The sequence below is a fragment of the Ciconia boyciana genome, chromosome 20, assembly GCF_034638445.1.
Source record: "Ciconia boyciana chromosome 20, ASM3463844v1, whole genome shotgun sequence".
Taxonomy (NCBI): Eukaryota; Metazoa; Chordata; class Aves; order Ciconiiformes; family Ciconiidae; genus Ciconia; species Ciconia boyciana.
In genome coordinates this window covers 8374400-8391147 of record NC_132953.1, presented here as the reverse complement: position 1 = coordinate 8391147, position 16748 = coordinate 8374400, and the positions used below count along the sequence as shown (strand labels likewise).

The 16748-nt window shown below is 48.6% G+C and overlaps 1 protein-coding gene across 4 annotated transcripts in view; it reads right to left on the bottom strand.

Annotated features, from left to right (window-relative positions):
- Window positions 1-124: 124 nt before the first annotated feature.
- KMT2A (lysine methyltransferase 2A) overlaps window positions 125-16748 on the bottom strand; it is a 49966-nt gene continuing 33342 nt past the window's right edge. For all 4 annotated transcript variants that reach the window (XM_072884364.1, XM_072884365.1, XM_072884366.1 and 1 more), the window contains exons 25-36: window positions 16357-16520; window positions 15383-15568; window positions 10409-14720; window positions 8943-9023; window positions 8347-8411; window positions 7793-7963; window positions 7052-7126; window positions 6569-6743; window positions 6072-6179; window positions 5546-5629; window positions 5026-5155; window positions 125-4631 (exon numbers count right to left, since the gene is read on the bottom strand). In XM_072884364.1, coding sequence (XP_072740465.1) covers window positions 4356-4631; window positions 5026-5155; window positions 5546-5629; window positions 6072-6179; window positions 6569-6743; window positions 7052-7126; window positions 7793-7963; window positions 8347-8411; window positions 8943-9023; window positions 10409-14720; window positions 15383-15568; window positions 16357-16520 — 5827 coding nt within the window. In that variant the 3' untranslated portion in view covers window positions 125-4355. The remainder of the gene's footprint in view (window positions 4632-5025; window positions 5156-5545; window positions 5630-6071; window positions 6180-6568; window positions 6744-7051; window positions 7127-7792; window positions 7964-8346; window positions 8412-8942; window positions 9024-10408; window positions 14721-15382; window positions 15569-16356; window positions 16521-16748) is intronic.

Sequence of the window (16748 nt, the reverse complement as noted above, 5' to 3'; positions counted from 1 at the left end):
CACGGTGAGCCGGGGCCCAGCGCCTCTCCACCGGGACCCCCGGAGCTTCCAGGAGGAGCAGCAGCAGCACGGGGGAAGCAGTGCCTCGACCCCCAAGAAGAAATCGAGAGCAACCCTGTGCAGCAATAAACTTGACATGTTTATTAATTAAACTATCACTTAAATAAAAAAAAGTGCATAGAAAATAAACATGTTTAAAAACTCCTTTGTTTTTTTTGTTTTTTACAACTATGTACACTTTTTTATTTTTACATTCAGTCTTTTGCAGAGCTTTCAGCATTTTTTTTAAACTATTAAAGTATTTCCTTCTTCCCTGTGACAGGGAATTAACACTGATGTACTTTAGACACGTTTCCTCTTTTTTTTTTTTTTTTAAAAAAAAAACCAACCCAACCAGAAGCTTGGAAGAACACAAGAAAAAAAAAAAAAGAAGAGATTTGTTATACATGATAAGTTGTCAAGAAACGTATTTCTAGAACATAACCTTGCCTTTGCAGAGCTTTTTTTTTTCTTTTTTTTTTTTTGAAACAATTATTCACCTACCTGTATTTACTAAAGAGACTGTTAAGTTCAATAAAAGAAACACCACAAGTATAGTTCTCGGTTGATAGACAAAGCTACTGTACCTCGTTAAAAAGAGACCAGGAAAGCACAGAGCACATTTTTTTTCCCTATATGCAGGTGGTACCCCAACATTCAGAACCAAAACGAGAGGAAGAAAAGGAATAACCAAGTTGTACAAGTACTGACTGGTAACAAGAAGGGCCGGGAAAGGCCGAGCCGCCCGCTCCCGGCTCCCCGGCAGCCCCCGCCCGGCAGGGAACGCGCGGCGCGGCCGTCCCGGCCGTCGTTAGCGACTGTAACACAATCCTTACCTATAGTGTTAAGAGAATTAAAAGCCATGGACCGATACTGAACTAGGCTTCATTACACGGTGCATTACTATATTAGTTCCTATATATATCGTATTTATAGTTATAAAAAAACCTTGTGAGTGTCGAGAGTGGACCAGTAGTATGGGTTTGAATGGCATGATTCTGCACAAAGACCGTCCCGCTGAAGAACCTGGTATTGCTTTGAAACGAAAGAAAACCAGAAAGAAAAGAGACCCAGCCCTTTGCAATGACCCGCTTTTCCTTTAAAAAAAAAACAACCACGTCGGTTTGTACAAAGAAAAATAAACGCCCGAAGGTTCCTTTTTTTCTTAGTATTTTCAGATACCGTGATCGGCGTCAGTCCTTATAAAATATACATTCATACACGGGGAAGCCGCGCCGCGCTCGCCGCCAGCCCGGGCGGGACAGGCCGGAGGGGCGGCAGGCGGCGAGCCCGGGCGCTCGCTGCCACGGCCTCTCCCTGCCCCGCCACCGCTCGTCCCCAGGGGCCCGGGCTGGCCGCGAGGCGCAGCGCAGCTTCCCGGGGGTACAGACAGTTTCACTGGCCACAGCGGCTCCCGCCCAGGCAGCCGCGACGGGTATAGCAGCAGAGCGGACAGCCGGCCGGACCCGCGGGCTCGACCGGTCCTCGCGGGAGGAGAGACGCCTGGCGCTCGGGTCTCGGGGGGCTCCCGCGGCACGCCGTTCCCCCAGCCCTCCTCCCCGCTTTCCCCAACGCGGGGTGGCTTTGGGCAGCGCTTCCCAGCCGGGGCTCCCGGGCAGAGGAACGGACCCGTCCTCCGCCACTGGGACGCGGCAGCAGCGCGGGCGAGAGAAAAGGCAGCGGAGCCGAGCTACTCGAGAAATTCACGGGCTTCGCCGTGAGGCGAGGGCCGTTCCCCCGCACTGCCGTCAGCAACGGGGAGGAAAAGGACCGAGAGCGGCCGCGCCCGGGGACAGGGGGCCGAGATCCCCCGGGCACGCGCTCGTTGGCCTCCTCAAGGTATGTGCGTTCCCAAACTGTCAGTGCATCAAATCATCTCAGTAACAAACGCAGCGTCAATCCGACTTTTCTTTCAACAGTTATCACCAAATAATCACCACACAGTGCAATAGCGAAAGGAAACCGGCAGGTCCCGACCCTCCGAGCGCCGCGTTTCGTTCTCAGGTCAGAGGAAGAGGTCTCAGGGCCCGAAGGGTGCGGATTCGGGGTGCCCCACCACGAGCACTGGGGAGTCAGCGGGCGCTCCCGTCCCTTTCTGATGCCATTTCAGAGCAGCCCTCCATCCCGCCGGCTCCCAGAACGGTGGCCGATCTACCCCCGGAGACAGCTCGGAAAAGCAAGGCCGTCTCCTGCGCTCCCTTCTCCACGGAAAAACTCATCTGCCTTCAACAAGAGAGAGCCTGCGGGATGAGGCGCGTGCCCCGGAGCAGCCTCCCAGCAAAAGAGGTATCGAGGGCCAGGTCTCTCTCCTTTTTCCTTTTTAAATACACAGAGGATGCCGGCGCGCAGGGCAAGGCAGAACCACGCCTGCTGCCTGGGGACACGGATGGTCCTTCAGACAGGGTCAAACTCCTCCTCAGCTGGGCAATTCTCCCTCCCGCCCCCATCTTGATGGGTAAATAAAGTTCAAGGTCCAGCCAAACCTCCTGGAAACAGTTACTGAAATCAAAAAGGCAGAACAAGTGTAAAAAAAAAAAAAAAAAGAAAAGAAAGAAAGAAAGAAAAAGAAATAAAGTGTACCCCCCCCGTCTCCGGAGAAAGGATCAGACTGTGCCCAGCCAGGTATTTCCTATAACCGTCCTATGAAAATAAAAAAATCATTAAAAAGAGATTCTCTTAAATTAGGATAATACCACTGTTTAAAAAGCCTCGTCATAAGTGCTTTCCCCTATGAAGTGCTTCTCATAGAAAAATATACAAAATATATTTACATTTATAAAACCTTAAATACTAAACTGTAAACAGAACAGAGTAAAATCCAATGTCGTCATCTGTTGGGCTTGGGGCTTTTCACTTCTTTCTCTGTTTTTGTGGTGGAGGCGCGGAGCAGACCCGAACGGGAGGAGGACTCACGCTACTTTAACCAGGACGATAGTGTCTTTCGCTTCGCTCCAAACAAGCTCGGCTCCTCGGCTACCGCACCCGCAACCGTGCCGATGGCCGCGTTCTTTCCTATGCGTTTCTGGATGCTGCACGGCGCAGACGCGGCTGGGTAGTGTTTGGCCTTGCCTTTGCGGAGAACTCGCGCTCCGTTTTGGTGCCTCTTCCCATGCCTTTCGGGGAAGACGACGCGACTACACCCGGAAGACGGACCACGACAGGCGCCTGCCTACAGGATGGCTCCTTCGTCTCCCCACCCGGCCCGAGGCTGAGCAGAGCGGATCCCGTGGGAGCCTCCACGCAAGTCCTTCCTAGCTCCTGCTCTACAGCGGTACGCAGCTAACCCCGGAGCCGGCTCTCGCTCCCCATCTCTCCCTAGAGACGTCTGTCCCTCGGACCAGCTCCATGGCGGCAGAGACCGCCGGCTGGAAGCACCTTCAGCTCGCTGGGTAGAGGAGGAAGCCAGCTGCTGGAGACGGGACCGGGGAAAGGACTACTACTCTCCTGCAAAGCCAGAGAGGGAGGGTACTGCTGAAAGGAAGCCTTTGCTCGCAAAGATTTACAGCGTGGTGACTGTTGGCACAAGCCCTCTCTCTGCCAAAGAATGCCAGGAATTCCCCTGCACTCGGGCAGGGATTTCGGAGCGAAGCGCTAGCCAAACCCTCTTCAGTCCGGTTGCGGGCTGCTCTGTTCTGCTCTCCCCGGTTCGGCCTTCCTAGATGAAGCCAGACAAGCCGGACCCACGCAACGCGCCAGGCCCCCCGTGCCACGCGGTACGCCAGCCAACTCGCAAATAGTGTTTTGCAGACGCAGAGCACAAGGAACCACAGACGCGCGTGCAGCAGCCCTCGGGGTAGCTGGCTGGTGGGGTGCAGCCTCTCTCCCTAGGAGGAAAGCTCACTCAAATGCTGTGCTGCCGAACTGCTGACACAGCCCGGCCCGCAAAGGAGGCGGCGGCGGCGAACTCCATGTTCAGCACTCTGAGCCGAGAGACAGAGAGGGACAGAGGGACGGGACCCACGATCGCCCCCGCCACGCTTGGGCCCGGGCCGACCTCCCCTCCCCTCTCCCGCTAATTAGCCCCACGCTGAGAAACGAACACCGGGGGCGGGGGGAAATGAGAATAGCAAAAACATAATCACGCCGAGGATCTTCTCCAGTCGCCCATGTCTTTCACAAGGGTAAGTGTGCGCATGCGAGACATGAAGATGTGGACTCTGACAGAGAAACGCAGCCGCCAGTCAGGTCCCTGAGCCCAGCTGATCTTCATTCCTGCCTCTGGCCTCCCTGTCCCGTCTGAACGGCCGGGGAGGGATTCTCTTGAAGCTTTGGTTCGCCCCAGGCCCTTCAGGGCTCACTTGCAGCTGACGGAAGTTCTAGTTTAAAAACTTCCGGCACTTCTTGGCGCCGCAGTTACAGGGCAGTTTGTTGCTGGCGTCTTCGATGGGGAACTTGTAGTCGTACGTGAGCTCTTCCCCTCGGTAGATTTTGCGCATGGCGAAGATGACAATGTGTTTCTGGCCATCGATGTTGATGACCCGGGAGTAGCAGTTGGGCTCGCAGGAGTGATTGATGAAGCGGGCCGCGTTCCCGTGCATGGTGGCATCCACCACTTCGGAGTCGTCAATGCGGAACATGTAGCAACCGATCCCCTACGCAGGGAGGACAGGAAGAGGGTTAGGTCAGGGAAGCGAAGACAGAGCCACCCTAGCAGACGACCTAGCCCCTTACAGCAACCAGAAGCCAAGCCTTTAAGAGTATCTGCAACCTCTCTTCTCTCATCTTCACAAGCTCATGCTCAAATCATTGCATCCCCGCGCCCTTTGGATCTGCAACGCTAAGACTGGACTGAGACGCTTCCCAGCCCGCAGGAGACAAGAAGCAGCGCCTCTAGAGCTCCAGCGAGAATGGAAATATCCCGAGAAGCCTGTAATCCCAGTTCACGACGTTCCAAAGGCAGTTTTCACATAAGCCTGTCCTACCTTTACAGCCACTTTCTAGTTCTCCCAAACTCTTTAAGAACTTCTACGAAAGCCCATAACTCACCTTACTGTCGTAGTATTTCTCTCGTTTGTCAGTGAGGATGGAGCGAATGACATTGCCTGAATATTCGATCACCATCTCACCTGCATCGATGTTCCTTTTGCAGAACAGACCCCGGCCATGGATGGGAGACCTAAAGAAAGCAAGAAGATAAGCGAACATTGCAAACGATACAAGCGAAGCTCAGAAACGTAAGACTGCAAACGCTGCAGAAAACAGCTCACTCCTTACAAGGATCGCTGCGGTCTCATTACTCTTCTGTAATGTAACGCTAACAAGAACAACACGAGGTCTCTCCTGCCCACTCCTGAGCACGTGCCTTAGCTACTGCCAAGGTAAGCCAGCAAGGAGTAAGCAGCTTGTGCCGAGGATTATTTTTCAAATACGTAACTTGGGTGGGGAGAAGGAGGAGGGAAAAACCCCAAACCTGCTCTCCCCCCTCCATTTTGCAGTCTGACTTCATAGGTTTCCAGTTTGCACCTTCCTCTGTCCCAGAGGCAGTGGTACCAGAGCCAAACCCTACCTGTAGACACCAACTGCCTCCTTGGAGGTCTTCTTCAAGTGTCGGAAGCGCATGGGCATTGGCAGATCCATACTAGTCGCCCTCCTAGAACAAAGAGATGCTGCTAAGCGATGACCTTTATTTGAAAGTCTGCACCTTTACTTGAGAGTATGTATTATCTGGGATACTTTCCAAGATATAATAATTTAGACACTGTGCCACTGCAGCCCACTGAGAACACAATCACAATTAATTCAGTGTTTTTACGTATATGTAAAAGAGCATTTCCTCCCTTTTCCGCCCAAATTCTCATCAAATTGTTTTACATTAGCAAGGAAAAGAAACACGCAGAGGGACACTGGTCTGGTGGTCACCTTTGGCTGTCAGTTCTCCTGCGATCGTAGGAGTCTCCTCTATATTTGCTAGTCCTTGGTAGCTTTCAAGTTTTAACCACCACCTCAAAGACCACGCAGAACTAAGCCTGATCAGCTCGTTTTAACAGCCTGGCACTATTTTCCCCTTTGAACCTTTAAACCCTGCTGCATACCGGGCCGATTTCAGCTGTACTTCTTCCTCTTCCTCGTCATTTGGGTTGTATTCTGGTGGCTGTCGGTGTTTAGAAGCCAAGAAATTAAACATATCAAATGCAGATTTCCTGCAATTTGAAGAAAGGAAAGGAAGTTTTACTGACTGAAAATAAACCTGTGGCTGCCACAACAGTTTGACATGTTTACTGCTTTACACCTTCTCCAGTCTGTCCTCTCTTAAAGCCTTCCACGCGTCAGGGTAACACACAACAGTTTCCGAGAACCGTGAATAAAAGCACCAGCCAAGAAAGCTTTGTTAAACCAAGCAATGGTGAACAAAGTGGCACAGAAAAACGTGTGGACTCAGAAGACACGATATAATTGCTTTGCTAATGCTTCTTTTTAACAGAGAGCTTCAACGCCCTTGAGATTTGTTGCTTCTGCCCTGCCATGGAGTTAGTTAACCGAGCAAACGGGCCGGGCCGTTAACCTTAACAATGACAAAGCTCACACTTGCCTCAGGTGGACTTCAGCCCTAGCAGAGCCATGTGGATTCAGAGGAGGTTCATTGGCCTCCTCTGGCTTATGAAATCTGAACTTGTAGTTGTGGCAGTGCTTCGCTCCGTACAGTTGCTCAATCAGGAACACAACGGTATCATGGATAATCCCCAGCATCCTCAAACCATTCACACCTGGAATAAGAAATAGAGCACAAGAAAAAAACCCAACTGACAAGGCAGACTTGGAGCAGGAGGATACAGCAGCTCGTTAAATACAACTTTTGTGCTAGCCTGCAATTTTCACTGAAGCGCTGTATTAGCTAGTTCATTCCCCATAGGAGTTTTCAATCGTTTCATCAGGAAGAAATTATCCTCCATAAAGCAGTTAGCAGCGGAACTGAAACTCTTAAGCCTCTGAACCCTGAGACGCTCACAGAAAGATCTGTTTGCTCTCACACATTCAAAAGCGCAGTAGAAATGAGTTTGGCATCGGCTATTACCTGCAAAAGATAGCTGTTTCAGGCGGGCATTAGAACGGGCTTCTTGAACTTTGTCAGTCAGCGACTTCCAGGCATCTGCAGCCACACAAACAGAAGACAAGACAGTGAAAGAGTATCCGAGCGCTGGGCACCGAGGATTGCCAAAACGGGTGTGCCTTGCTATGCCTCTTATCTTGCCGCATCTTAGCCGGTTTCCAGTGAAAGAACATACCATTGGTAGACTTCTGTGTACGTGTGCAGTACGCTGTTTTCCAACAAAACGCTCCTATTTAAATAACCTAATTGGAGGATATGATGTCTGCGTCCTTTCATGGGCCATAAATTAAGATCTGTGGATCCAACTGCTTCCATCCTCTCCAAAATTCACTTTGGCACAAAGGGAAGTAAGCGTCTTGGGCAATTGGTCTGGAGGAAAAGTCTTGATACCCTACTGTCTGATCCACACTGACTATTTCTTGGCAAAATATGGTTCAACGCCATCGGCCAATTGATAAAGCAAAATGGGACAATGATTAAAAAAACCAACCACCAAACTTTTCCAATATAATCCAGACATTGCTAGGAACTAGGAATGTTCTAGGGCCGTAAATCAAGAGGGGTTTTTTTGTTTGGTTTTTTTTTTTTTTTTTTTTTTTTTTAATCTATTAAAAAAAAAGGCAAGTAACAGATCCTGAGAAGTCATAATTTGACTTCTAGCAAGGAAAGCCAAAACCAGTACAACCAAAAACGCACAGTTCTCACCTTCAATGCTTTCTGCGCAGATTTGAAAACCATCATCACTAGAGATCTCAAAAACCAAACCTTTCTTTGGTTTCTTCTCACCAAGACACTCTTTCCTCTTTTGTTCTTGCTGAAGCCAAAACATAAGTGGGGAGCTGAAAGTGCTCTCTTCTTCCTCAAGAGCTTTTGAGCCTAGAAAAGACAGACGCCAGCATGAAGACGGAAATTGGGCAGAATGATGTTTTTTCCGCTGGTTGTTCCACAACTGAAAATTACTTACTAACTTGCTTTTTGACCAGTAAATCCGTCCAAGAAAAAAATCTAGACAGTGTTGTAGCAAGCGCGTGAAATCTCAAGTGCTGAAATTTCCACAGACTAAAAATAGAGACGTAACTACTTGTCCAATATCTATTAACAGCAAACAAACCTTTCCCCCATTCAAAGCAAGATTAATATGACTATAAGCTCTGAGATTTTCCTGCAAGAGAGACACACACAAAAATCAAAACTTCAAGGTACTAATTGCCCACTCCTGGAGAATCCCAAGACTTGGTGCTTTTGAAGAAGCGACATACCTGCATTTTCTTGCTCATTTGTTGAGTTCTGTGTTGACTGAGATTCTGGGAGGACTGCCGTTTGCCTTGGGAGGGAAGGAAGTGAACATGAAGAAAAATATTTAACGACCCACCTCATTTCCTCACCAGCCCTGAATGCTCCCCTACAAAACCCGAGAACTAGACAGAGGTACAAGAACCTTTTTCCAGATTGAATGTTCTAACATCCGTTCAATTGGAAACAAACAAGCAAAAAGATTCTTCTCAGTAGCATTTATTTTTGAGGCATCTATCGCTCTGTGGGTAGCAGTCTAATTTAATACACTCCGTGACCTGTTCTTTGTATTAGCCCTACTCAGTAATAAGGTGTATGCTAACGTATGATCAGCCAAGGCTGTATGAGTAGTCTTGTTCTCAGCAAGCAGTAAGCTTCCCGGAGCTATATGCAACTTAATTTAAAAAATGGCTCCATATTGCAACTAAACGTGACCGCTCGTTCCAGACTGAAAGCTCCCAAGATACTTTAACTAGCAAGGTAAGACTTCTCGCATTCTCTGTATAAATGTCCTTAAGCTCAAGCCAGCAGAATCCGATGGAAAGGTCTGTTTAACGCTTACCCTGCAGACTGCCCACATGGTTTCTGTGATGGCTGATCTACGCTTGCTGCATCCTGCGTATCTGCCTTCACAGCAGGAGTCCTGGAACACAAAGATTTAGGAACATTCACAATACCTGCCAAGCCACACGTGCTGTAAGCCAGACTGGAAAACAGTAACAGATCCACCGGGAGTTGCCACTCGCCACGAGTGATTAAGCAGTTCGGCAGAACTACAGAAGTAGTAACTGCTCCTGAGACACGAGGAACCAGATCACACGTCCAGCATCACGTCAGAATCAAGACTTGCACTTCAAGAGGAAGGAGGAGCATGCATCCGGGTGCAGGAGAAACATGCCTGAGCACCCATACGCAATGAGCTCAGGAGTCAAGAGGTGCGTGGCGGGATGTGGAAACAGCTACAGAAAACACTTGCAGGCTAAAACAAATTGGCAAGTGCTGGCAACACAAAAGCGCTATTTTAAAAGGCTGAGCTGTCTAAAGAGTTTTGGATCCACAGTTTAAGAACCAGACCTATTACAAGCCATTAAGATGATCAAGGAATTACACGAGTGACGTGCAGTAATTCTCAGTTACCAAAAGCTGGATGTTACTGTCTTTTGGTACCAGCAATCGTTTTGGAGAGTTCTCTCAGGCAGCCAGGATTGAAGGTCAGCAGTGCAACATCTTTTGGTGAAATGCCTAACTGTTGGCAGTGTGATACTAAGACACGGCTATGCACTACATGGATAAAACTGTCCAGTTTTGCATGTAAAACCCAGGCCAGCAGCTCTTATTCTCTCTACAGATCCACATTTCAAAGAATCAATTCAAACGTCATTTTAATTTAAGGTCTGGAAAGCAATCCTCTACTGCGAGAGACAAGCGCACGCTCTGCTGTTCTGACAAAGTAGAGAGCAAGACTCTCCCTGTTCTCCCAGCTCCTCCCCAGTCCCTCTCACCTGTAGGGACTAAAGAGGAGGGAAGAGGGGCAGGAAAAATAAACCACACACTGGAGAGGCACTAAGCTCAGAGACTGGCACGCAGTTTAAATTCTGTAATCAGAATGACCAAGGTAACACCGTAACGGTGCATCATTCTGGTGCCTCAGCATGCTGCCGGTAGTACAATTAAAACTTCTAGAGCACTTACACACATTAACAACATAAAGGAATAGAACCCATCACCCTTTTGAGTGCCATTTTCTCTACTGATATCTCTAAAATGCTCTTTAATTTGCCAGAGCTGTCAATGCTGAATCAAGTCCTCGTAACCCTGATGCTCAAAGTCTTCGGTTTTTCATCCTTCCCTTTCCAGAGGTAAAAGTTCTACTAACTCCTTTAGAGAGATCTGCTTTCTGTTGCCAGCTGGGGTTTTTACCGTAGAAATTACTATTCAAAAGGACAATCTGCTGTAAAACTAGCGGGAGATTCTTTCTTATATTGTTACAAAACCTCAGGGATGAGCAAAATCAAACACTCCTCTTACCCTGTAGCCGAGACCGGGGGTACAGCAGTGGCCCCTCTGTCGGGAACGTGTGCTTCAGAGGAACTGGTCCACACATGAGAAGTTTTGTGCTTCTTTCCATTCCCTTTGTCTAACGATGGCTGAATGCGTTTGATTTTCGGCTTCATTTTCGTGGGACCCAGCACGGAGCTGCTCGCAGACTGCTGACCAGATGACGGGGAGCCTCCAGGAGATGCTGAACTGGCATGCATCACTGACGAGGAAGCCTTGTTTTGTTCGAGTCCGGTATTATTGGGAGCATCAACCAGCTGCGGAAAGCTCGACAACTGTGTCGTTGCTGAAGCCGTGCCAAGGTCCAGCGGGGAGGAAGCAACCCCGGTTTTGCTGGCTAAGAGTTGTGTCATCTGCTGAAGCTGGTAAGAGCCTTCTGGGTCAGTAGACGACGGAGCGACTGTCATGCCCATCGTCTGTGCTGAAGGCAGAACACATATGCTCGACGCAGCTGTCATTGCTGCCGTAGACGGAGTTGGGGATGTTCCCAGCTGCGAAAACATCCCAGAACTTGGCGGTAGAGTCACGTGCTGCTCCTGAAGACCAAGGCTTTGCTGACTAGCTTTGATCAGGAGGTTGCTTATCGAACCAAGGTCCCCTAATAATCCAGGGCTAGTTAATGTTACTGAGCTTTGTCCCAAAACGTGACCAGGAACTGACCCGCCAGTAGTAGGGGCTGCCGTGGCCTGCATGGATACGACGTTCAGCACCGAGGAACTCGATGCTAGGCCTGATACAGGCCCCGCTGGGAGGTGACTGGCATCTGGTCCGATAACACTGGGAGACGTGCCGACTGCAGTAGCGGTCCCACCTTGCGGGAGCAAAGACGTTTGCTCAAAATACATGACCCCAGACTTGGACCTTTTGATAATGTTTGGGACGGTTCTATGGGATGTTGAATTCGCAATGGTTCCCAAATCCAACGGGTGGTTGGAAATTTGGGAAGGAGCAAAATTAATTAAGGTCATGTTGGAGACCATATCAGGAGGAGCTATAGCAGAAGGGGTTCCAGAGGGAGCCAGCTTCTTATTCTTCCGTGACTGTAGACGAGAGATGGGCCGTTTCTTGCCCAGGGCAGCAGCTGGCGTAGAAGCAGTGGTACCAAGGTCGGTCCTCTGACTAGCTTCAGACACTAAGAGCTGAGGATCAGGGGGCGGCTGCACACCGATCAGAAGACCTGGCGAAGGACTGCTGATGTTTGGTGGGAAGCCGGTCTGAGTGGCTGTGGAGAAGGGGTGTATATGCTGGTGATGGGGCATGGGCAGCAGCCCCTTGCTCGTGGGAGGGAATAACGACTGAGACGAGGGCAAGCTTGGATTTAATCCGGTGGTCAGCGTGAGCCCGCTCCCCATGGGCCCCAGCACCGAAGCACTGGTCTCCATCACGCTCTGCGCAGAACTAACAGAAGGCGTTAACTGTATCTTTTGAGTAACGCCGTTGGGAAGAGTTTGGAGGACATACAGTGGCTGCATGTTCTGATTGACGACCAGAAGCTTTTCTGCGGCTGGCTTGAGGTGGGGCGGCGTTGTCTGCACTGCGGCGTTGGAGATCTGCGAGGGGCCAGGACTGTCCGTGGAGTTTGGCACGTACTTCTGGCTCTGGAGGGGAACGGTGGGCGATACCGGCACCTGGATACCTGGAGTCCCGCTGTTTCTTGTTAAATCCTGGTTGCTGCCGTGCCCTTGCTCGACGGGGCCGCAGGGTGGGCTGGCTATATGCTCTGCATCTATGTGACCCTGGATGAAGTGATCGGGAGTCATGTGTCCTTCCGGGCTCGGGTCTACTCCTGGACTCAGGAGAGCTGTATCACCTTCCCCCGAGGCAGATTTTTCTGTGACTGTCACTCTCTTTTCCCCAGACTCCGTGGAAGGCAAGGCAAGCATCGACCTCTCTCCCGAGGAGGAGAGCGAAGACTCTGAGATGACGGCGAGCCTGTTGTGATTTTGGCTGGGCACCGTAGGGCTGCGAGTGGTCAGAACAGAGAGATCGGAAGGAAGCTCCAGCGGCAATTCAAACTGCTCCTCTGCTGATATGGAGGAAGAGACGCTGCTGTCCACCGGCTCGGCGGTTGGCAGCTGCTGGGAGAACACCTCAAACAAACCCATGTCCTTGCCACGGTTGCTGTCGAGACCTAAACCTTCTCCAAGCGTTAGAAGTTCAGATGACGAGGACTCCGGACTTTCTCCCAACGCCTGCATAGACGGCGTGTTCTTTAGTACAAAGTCCATGATGTCAGAAGGGAGGATGTTCCCACAGTCATCGCTGTTGTTATTGTCAGAGTCGGATTTCAGAAGCTCTGTGTTAAAAGTGTCCAGTAAGTTCTTGTCAGAAGGCGTGCTTGCGTGAGCCCTGCGGCCCGTTTCCAACGAGCTCAGCTGAGCTTCCAGCGAATCCTGAGCTTGCGCTTTAACCCTGCTCACAGGATGGCAGTTATCAATCTTTGGGTCGGTTTTGTGGACAGTGGAGCTCTTGGTGACTTGTACTTTCTCTCCGGCTTCTTCAGTTCTATCTAGCTTTAAGTTCTCCGTTCCATTTTCTTTACCGCTCCTTTTAGTTACTTGACTGACTTTTCTTGTTGTTGCCGTGACACTTGTATCACTTTCTGTTCCATCATCCACACCGTCCAGCTGTGAGATTTTTGGAAGATCGCACTGCTCCTCCTCCCTGAATAAGTTATGGGATGCAAGCCTCTCCTCCGTGTTCGAGGAAACCACCGTTCTAGTGAAATTATAGTAGTATAAGTCATCTTCATCTGATGTGCTCAAGTCATCCGCGCCATCCACCTGTCCTTCTGCAGACCGCTTCCCTCGCTTCTTCCCAGTTGAGTTACTGTAGAAGGGAATGTCTTCCTCTCCGTAAGACCTCACGCCATACAGAGGAGTCAATCCAAAGAACATATTGGATCTGGCCCGAGCACTTCTCCGCGGATACCTCCGCTTGTACGAGCCTTCTTCTTGAGCTTTAGTTCCATCCTGGATCATCAAGTTGTTATCTTGAACGGGCAAATTTTCATACGCGTTATTTTGAGATTCCTGTGCTGGCGTTTCGTTTGGACTTCCCTGAACTACAGGGTTATCCTCCGGGCTTTCCGAAGTTGAGGAGGGCTCCGCCAAAGTGGCCAGTTCTGCTCCTGCAGACTGAGGTTCAGCATCGCTTTCCTGCTGTGCATTTTTAGACTGGTTTTCGCTTTCCATCTTGAGAGGAGTCAGAGTGACTTTAACGGTGCGTTTCCTAGGTGCCTGCGATTCCTTAGAGGCCACTTCGATCTGCACTGCAGAACCTTTAGACGGCCCTTGTGAAGGTGGAGACTTCTCGCCAGCTTTTTCAGCAGGAATATTATTACATAACCTCTGGCTAATTTGTTCAGTTGCCAAACCCTGATTACCAAATTCTGGTTTCACGTTTCCTTCATCGCTGCCTACTGCTTGACTTGAATCTGCAAGAGATTTCAGGGAATGCTTCTCTTTAAAACTATCTTTCATTAACTTCTTCCCCTTCTGACGCCTGTCTCTAGGGGCAGAAACTACCTGCTCGCTTGCTGCAGGAGATCTGCTATTCACTCCAGCAGACTTCAAGGTCTTCGCATCCATCTCATCAGCCACAGTCATTTTCTCTGGCTGTACAGGTTCCACGTGCTGATCTCTGTCTTTCCTTGGGCCTCTCTGATGCAAAGGTGGAAAGGATATTGCTTCTTTGGAAGAAAACGATCCTGAACATTCTTGAAAGGTTCCTGTTTTAACATTAATTTCTGCGCCTGATGAACTGCTTGGTTGAGCGGACATTTTGGAGTTTCCTCCAGAAGCAAAACCATGAGCTGAATAGTCTGGGTCCTTTGAGGCCAGCGTTTTCATCTTCTCTCCCTTGGAAGGAGCACCTTTGGCTATCAAATCTGAACTGCTGGAATGTTTTCCTTCCGTAGGCTGAGATGCGTCCAGCTGGTAAGTTTTACTTCCACTTGTAGCCGCTGTTTTCTGGGAGCCTGAACTGGTAGAGCAACTTTGAACTGAAGCACTTGGAGCACCTGCGTTCGCTGATCCCACAAAGCGGTCGGTGCTTTTGACACTCGGTTCATGTTCCGAAGAGGACCCCATGCTGGAAACCGAAGATACGCTGTGCCTGGAGTAAGTGTTCCCAGCTCGCGTAGGGGAAATCATCCGGAGTTTTGATTGCTGCTGTGACAAAGAGGAGGTGCTATGTCTCCTAGAACCAATGCTCTTAAGTCCAGAGGATAGTAAAGGATCTCCTACTGTCACTATTTCATGGGTCACTGGGGTAGGACTTCCTGAGAAAATAAGGCAAGAAAGACTGTCAAGTGATCTGAAACCTTCACGATCAATGCATCCCCAATTCCTTCACACAAAACACAAGAAATTAAAACCCAGCAAAACCTTTCAGCTGAATAGCATTAACATAACGATGATACTCGAGATAGGTATTAAAAATCTGATACCGTCAATCAGTATTCACCACGTAGAGGTGACAAGTTTGTATCTCAGGGTTCTGCATCTCAACTTTAGCTATGAATTTTCAACATCAGTTTGAAACAAAACATGACTCATTCATACAGAAATAGCAGCTGAATTACAATACCAGATTTCTGATTCTCTCTGGAAAAATACCGACTGAGATGATGAAGTCCCTAACTTATATTACAGCTCTTCTGTATTACTGCTATTATACGGCCCAAACACTGCTTTCTTCATCCCAGGGAAATTTTTGTTTCAGTTGTACATTTCTTGACAGGCCATCTCTACTGGATATTTTCAGATCTTTCCTTCCCTCAAACCTATGGCCATTTCACTATTTTCTCTAGAAACAGAAAACTAAACACCACATTCTGAATGAAACCAAGACAGACACGAACCAAACCAAAAGTATTTCCAAAACAAACAAAACAAACCTCCCCAAAAAACCCAAAATCAACGTCAACAGCACTTGAAATACCTGCAGAGGGTAACGGCCTAGAGCCGGGAGACCTCTGTGTGGATGGATAACTTGGCGTCCTGATCCGGGGACCCTTTGAGACCACTGGATAGTAACAGGAACTAGAGGTCTGAGAATGCAAGGGACGATCTGGTGATGGTGGGTTTACAATTTCAGGTGTATTTCGGCTGTCTTTAGGTAGAGTGTCTGTTGTATAAAAGAGAAACAACGGTATAAGCCATCACTGGATCCTAAAAGGTATGATCTGATAAAGTATATATTGCTATCAGGTTTCACTTGGAGAATCAGGGTATTTGTTAAATAAACACAAAGCCAAAGATTACTGCTTCCCTGCCATCAGATAACGTCTGGTTTCTTCTCCTCTAAGATTTTCAAACACTTGCAGCAATACAGTAACCCTCAGCTTACATATGAAATTCCATTACATTTTAATAAAGTTTAAGGTTCTATGTTGACAATGACAACTGTTATAAATGTTTTAAAAATCTTCCACAGCCTCACCTTCTGGGAACTGAAGAGGACAGGGTTGAGATTTTTAATTTTTTTTTTAAACTCACCTACGGATACAGAGAAAGCAATTTGGAAATACAGAAGCAGCGCAATGCTACTATTCAATACGGTATTTAACAACCCCCATATTACATAGCAACACTGACACTTGAAGTTCAATTTGAAGTTTTAGATCACAAGAAAAACCTCAGATCTGTAGACTAGAAAGCACTACTACAGTAGTTTTCCTTTGACTCAGATTTTCAAAGTTACCAGTACGCTCACGAGCTTAGCTCTTCCCCCCCCCCCCCTCCTTTTTTTAAAGTCTTAAGATGCCATAACATAATTTTGGAAGCCTGAAGTGGATTCTAGTCCAAATCCATCTAAGAGACACAGGTCCTAGCCACTACTTGGCTTTCTGGTAAGGATACACTATGGCAAAACCACGTAGAGGATATACTTTTAGAAAGTCCTTAAAAGATTACCTGTAAGGGGAACTGGGCTATGGGCAATTGTTCTGTTATCGTCGTGCTCTACAGTGCTGTTGATGTCGTCAGGTTCTATGACTGGAGGTCGGCACTCCATGATCTTGCAGGTATACACACAGCGCTTCCTGGCATCCGTTGTGCTCCAGTACACCCTGGAGCACCTGGAAGACAATTCAAACATGAGACAATTTACGCAACAGTCGAGTAAACCTCAGCATTCCTATTTTAAATTTTCAGTTTCTCAAAATTACACGGGACAAAGGCTTCCTGGCACAACATGCTACACACCTAGCTTAATGACAAGATTCCTGAACAGCGTATGAAAGCTACAGTCAATTTTTACATATGTTACTTCAGCGCTGGCTTGGCATCTAACATATGAAAAGACA